The sequence below is a fragment of the Lepidochelys kempii genome, chromosome 5, assembly GCF_965140265.1.
Source record: "Lepidochelys kempii isolate rLepKem1 chromosome 5, rLepKem1.hap2, whole genome shotgun sequence".
In the NCBI taxonomy this organism is placed as follows: domain Eukaryota; kingdom Metazoa; phylum Chordata; order Testudines; family Cheloniidae; genus Lepidochelys; species Lepidochelys kempii.
In genome coordinates, this window is record NC_133260.1 from 48,019,301 (window position 1) to 48,024,942 (window position 5,642).

General features: G+C 50.3%; 1 protein-coding gene across 1 annotated transcript; it reads left to right on the plus strand.

Annotated features, from left to right (window-relative positions):
• Positions 1–332: 332 nt before the first annotated feature.
• LOC140911354 (endogenous retrovirus group K member 9 Gag polyprotein-like) lies at positions 333–4,024 on the plus strand. The gene is made up of 2 exons (XM_073344202.1): positions 333–2,503; positions 3,938–4,024. Exon 1 carries the CDS (start codon positions 950–952, stop codon positions 1,979–1,981), a length of 1,032 nt encoding a protein of 343 aa, XP_073200303.1. The 5' UTR covers positions 333–949; the 3' UTR covers positions 1,982–2,503; positions 3,938–4,024.
• The last annotated feature ends 1,618 nt before the right edge of the window (positions 4,025–5,642 follow it).

The window sequence follows — 5,642 nt, forward strand, 5'->3', positions numbered from 1 at the left end:
CATGAACTGTGGGAGTCCTCCCAGGACTGGGCTCAAGGCCCGAGAGCAAGGAATGCAGTAGATAGAAATTGGTAAATAAGAATATTAAACAAAGCCAGTGTATTCCTTTTATCTGTTGGAGTATGTAATGCGCAGGAGGAGGGAGAGAATAAAAGAGAGGGTGGAAAGCTGACAAGGCAGACCAGCCTGCTTGCTTGCTTAAAGCCTTGTTCTGTCTTGTATTTGGACTGTAACAACTGGCGCCCAAACGTGGGGCCCTCAGCACTCACCTCGCCCAGCAAAGGTTTCAGATGCATCACTCATCCGCTTCGTGGATCCCAGTGAGTATTTTTCGTCATGGTAAGTATGGGAAGCTCCCTCTCTGCTTTGCAAGTGCAACACTGCAATGAGCTACAGTATTTGCTGCGTAAGGCTCAGCATGATTGCCCCACTCGAGAACTCACTCTCCTGCTACAGGAGGTGAGTGCCCAATGCCCGTGGTACCCTGAAGCCGAAACCCTTAAGCTAGAGGACTGGGAGCGGTTGGGCCAGACATTGCACAAAGAGCCTCGGGCGTCCATGCAGACTTTACATGCCTGGCACCTCTACCGCGACGTGATACAGCGTGTCGCCTCAGAAAGGTCCTTCCTCACGCCAATAGAGAGGCTGGTGATCTCGCCACTTCCATTCACTCCTGCAGCCATCCCCCCTCCTGGTGATGCGACACAGCGTGTCGCCTCGGAAAGACCCTCTCCCGCGCCAATAGAAGGGCTGCCAATCTCGCCACCCCCGTCCGCTCCTGCAGCCATCCCTCCCCCTGCTTCACCCCCAGTGCCTCAATTACTGCCGCCTCCTTTGTCTTCCCCTCTGGAGCCGGTGAGTGGTCACCGTCCCCCCGTGGGGCCCCCATGCTCCGGGGCCCCCCGGGGGGTCATCCGCATCTGCTCAGGGGCTTTCGCTGGTGCAACAAATGGTTCACGCAGGGAAGACTCGCCCAGATCTTACAGCAGAGGAATTAGCTGATCTGGTCTCAGTTTGCCCGGTGACCTCGCAGGATGATGGCCAGGGCAACCAGCTTGCAAACTGGGTCAGTTTGCCTTACTCAGTGATCAGAGAGGTAAAGAAAGCAATTCACGAGTTCGGCCTCACTAGCACGTATGTACGTGGTCCCCTTGAAGGGCGAGGTACTGGGTACACCCTGGTCCCTGAAGATTGGAAGGCGCTGTTGTGCATGATACTGACTGGGCGTCAGCATGTTATTTGGCTTGGTGAGTATCGGCAGATGGCGGAACGCCAAGCCCAGGTATATATAGCGCAAGGGGTCACTTATGAGCAGTTAGCAGGGGAGGGCCTGTTTGCTACCGTTCAGATGCAGTCTCAACTCCAGCAGGCTGTCTTCCCCATTATTTCTGCCTGCGCCCAGCATGCTTTCTGGAAGCTCCCAGATTCAGGCAAGCCTACCAAAAGCTTTGCCAGTATCCGTCAGGGTGCATCAGAGTCCTTTATGGATTTTATCAACAGATTGCAGGAGGCTATCCTCCGACAGGTGGATAACCCTGCGGCAGCTCAGGAGATTCTGTTAAAAATGGCGGTTGAAAATGCGAACGAGGATTGCCGCTGTGCTCTCCAGGCGGCACAAGCCGCTGGCGTTCTAGAGCTGTCGGAAATGCTGCGGGCGTGCCAAAACATTGGCACACAAGCACATAAAGCTGGGGTTCTGGCCGCCGCCCTGCGGAAAAGCAAGAAGGAGGGGAAGCGTTGTTATCGCTGTGGTAAGGAGGGTCACTTTCAGTGGGAGTGCCGCTCATCGACTGCGCCCGCCCGCCCCTCAAAGAAGTGCCCGGCGCCCGCCCGCCCCTCAAAGAAGTGCCCCAAGTGTCGGAAGGGCTATCACTGGGCTAATCAGTGTCGTAGCGGGTCGGGAACCCGCACGACTGGTCTCCCCCGAACCCAGGGCCAAACGGGGGTGTTCCGCACTCAGACAACTGTTCCTCTGCCTTAAAATCCATAGACTCCATGAGGGCAGCGACTGCCGGAAGTGCAGGGCTTGATTTGATTATGCAGAAGGACGCTGATTTTCAGTTGCCGGGGGAGGTTTGCGCCGTACCTACACAGGTGATGGGACCTCTCCCTGCCGGATTTGTGGGTCTGGTTCTCCCTTGCTCACACGAAACAGGGTTTTTTTGTCATCCCAGGGGTCACTGACGCCGATTACACTGGCATTATTAAGGTTCAGGTGTGGACCCATCTTCTGCAGTCGCTCCCGCGTGGACGGTCAATTGCACAATTGATTTAAGTCCCCTATCAGGTGCCAGCCGCAGAGGATCGAGCCCGGGGCGGAGGCGGCTTTGGATCGACGCTGTCTCAGTCGCCACCTCACGACACATCCTCTCAATTTGTTGCCCTAACAATGTCACTCCGCCCCTCGAAACCTCAGTTAACACTTCTTTTAAATAATTTTCCTTTTACAGGGCTGGTGGACACTGGAGCTGACGTTACGGTGATTCGTGATCAGGACTGGCCGGTCAGTTGGCCAACAGTTCCTTCTAAAGAGTTGTGGGGGATCGGGGGTAGCAAACCTGGGCGCCAAAGTTTGTCTTGGGTCATGGTCTCTAAACCAGGAGGCCGTGCCATTGCTACGATCTGCCCTTTTGTGCTCCCTATCCATCTCAATATTTGGGGCCGTGACTTACTTGTAAAGCTGGACACCACCCTCGATATTAATATATAATGGCCCAAAACCCTCCCCCAATCACCTTGCCCTCCACATTACCATTGGTATGGCAATCCTTAGAGCCCGTATGGATTGACCAGTGGCCCCTCCCCCTAGAAAAGCTGAAAGTGTTTCATTCACTTGTACAACAATATTTGCATGCACAGCGCTTGGAGAGCTTCACTAGTCCTTGGAACTAGCTGCTGCTGTTTTGGCCTTTCAATTTTTTGCTGATTGTCCCTTTAATTTGATTGTGGACACGCATTATGTTTATCAGGTAATCGATCATTTACCCCTTGCCCTCATTACCCCTCAGATTGATGCGGACCTCCTCCGCCTGTTTTTGTTCTTACGGTATCTCCTCACCACTCATAATTTCCCTTATTTTGTTGCTCATATTCGCAGTCATACCCCTCTGCCTGGGCTACTTACTGAGGGCAATGCGCGCGCTGATCGTGCATTACGTGGTCAGGTAAATTCCCTTTTTTCTGACCCCATCGAAAGCCATTCCTTTTTTCATCAGTCTGCCTCTGTTTTGGCCCGACAGTTTCACATTCCTGCTGATCATGCACATTCTATTGTTCGTTCCTTCCCCCACTGTGCCGCTGCTGCCCCTAACTTTTCTTATGCCGTTAACCCCAGAGGTACCGCAGCGAATCAGCTGTGGCAAGTGGATGTCACTCACGTGCCACAATTCCACCCCTATTCGTTTTTACATGTTTCCATTGATACCTATTCGGGATTCCTCTGGGCGACCCCACAGCGTGGGGAAGCCACTCCCAAAGTTATTCACCATTTGCTAGCCTGTTTTGCTGTTATGGGTCGCCCGAGCCGGATAAAAACGGATGATGCCCCAGCCTATTGCTCCACCGCCCTCTCCACCTTTTGTGCCCAATGGGACGTCCGTCTCAAACACGGGATCCCTTATAATTCCACAGGCCAAGCCATTGTTGAACGTGCAAAATCGCACGCTAAAAACCTTGCTTGACAAACAATTAAAACAAGGGGAGCTGCGTCTCTGAACCTTAGGAGACATTCAGCAACAATTGCGTGTCCTTTTGTTTACTTTAAATAATTTAACACTGAATACAGATCAGCAGACCCCCGCGGATTGGCATTTTCATAAGTCCGAGGTACTGGAAAGACCGCGTGTCTATTACCGTCAGCTGCCCAATCTGCAATGGTTGGGCCCAGTACCTTTAATTTCTTGGGGTCGGGGATATACTGCTGTGTCTCTCCCTGCAGGACCGTTGTGGGTTCCGGCCCGGTGTGTGCGACTGGCACTGATACAGCATGGCGTGGCACCAGGGGCTGTTGAACCCCATTCCGGAGTTTTAGCTGACCTTGGAGGAGAACGCGGTGCCTCCCGGGTCTACAATGGCGGGACGGAGAAGGAGGAGACATAGCGTCCCAAGCCAGCCCGTGACATGAGGAGCAGTGAAAGCATTGGTCACCACGGCTCAACGAAGACTGGCAGCAAACCAACAGCCAGAGACTCCTGAGACTCTGTTTGTGGCCATTCTCACCCAAATTACTGCTAATTCTGTATTGATTGTGTGCCTTATGTGCCTCCTATTTCCTGTAGGGGTTGACTCGGGAGCGCCTCCTCTGTTATGGGCCCAAATGACATATAACCTATGGGAAAAATTGGCTTCAATAGCAAATGTTACCCACTTTTGTTTATTTGATTTTGTAGCAGCTGAAGAATTGTTAGGTACGTGCCTTATTCCAGTATGTCATCACCCTGAGGAAATAGGGAATGAGACGATGCTCGCTGCTTACGCGAACCTCTCTTCCCAGTACTCTAGCATGGCTAATTGGGGCCCGGCCAACTACACTTTACCTTCTTGGGCTTATTTTTTGCTGTTGCTGTGTGCACTGTATTTCCTTTTTGTTAAGGCTTTGTTGAGACCCGCCCTGGCAGGCTCCACGAGTTATGACCTAGTCTGTCCGGGAGTTAATGGCTTGCAAAAGCAAATTGATGGCTACCAGGAGATGGCTGAGCACAAATAAACAAAAAAGGAGGGGATGAAGGATTCTTGCAGGGTTCATGCACTTGGCAACATTGAGGGCACACCCTGAGTTTTGTGTAGGAGTAGTGCACACACGGCTCCTCTAAAGTGCATGAAACTTGGAAACTCGCCCAGAGGACATGAACTGTGGGAAGCCTCCCAGGACTGGGCTCAAGGCCCGAGAGCAAGGAATGCAGTAGATAAGAATATTAAAAAAAGCTAGTGTATTCCTTTTCTCTTGGAGTATGTAATGCGCAGGAGGAGGGAGAGAATAAAAGAGAGGGTGGAAAGCTGACAAGGCAGACCAGCCTGCTTGCTTGTTTAAAGCCTTGTTCTGTCTTGTATTTGGACAGCAACAGTCCTGTGTCTAATCCCCACAGCTAGATGATTTGACAAGGGGAAAAGTTAGGATGTCAGGCAAGGGCATTACAGCACTCAAACTGAACGACAACTGTAGAGCTGTACATTTTTTCTATCGCTAACGCTATGATCCTGCCACAAACATTGAGTGTCACACAATCGCTCATATAAATGGGATACTGTTGGAGGAAGGATGAAAGATGGCTTGTTTTTTAAATTAATTTTAAATTTGTTTTTCTTTTCTTGCACATCAGTTTCCAAACAGATCTATACTTTGAATAGAATCTCCTTTATAAAGATTTGACCTAGCATTCCTTTGCACAAAGCAACTCTTAAAAGCAATAATATAAGTAGCATGAATATAATTAAAGCCGACAGATAATGATGGAAGCTATTGTTATTTCTAAAGGGTTTTTATTGAAGTTTAAAAGCTTTTTACTTATGTTCACAAAAAACAGTTTAATTGTTGCCAACAGTTTTGTAGAGTCAACAAGTAAGCCTTTTCTGCCTTTCTTTAAATATTAGGCTAATGCAAACAAGAATTACAAAATAAAAATTGTCTAGTTTTGAATAACAGA

What these genes read in the sequence shown, in the direction of transcription:
- LOC140911354 (XM_073344202.1), top strand. Translation starts at nt 950, where the DNA reads ATGGTTCACGCAGGGAAGACTCGCCCAGATCTTACAGCAGAGGAATTA.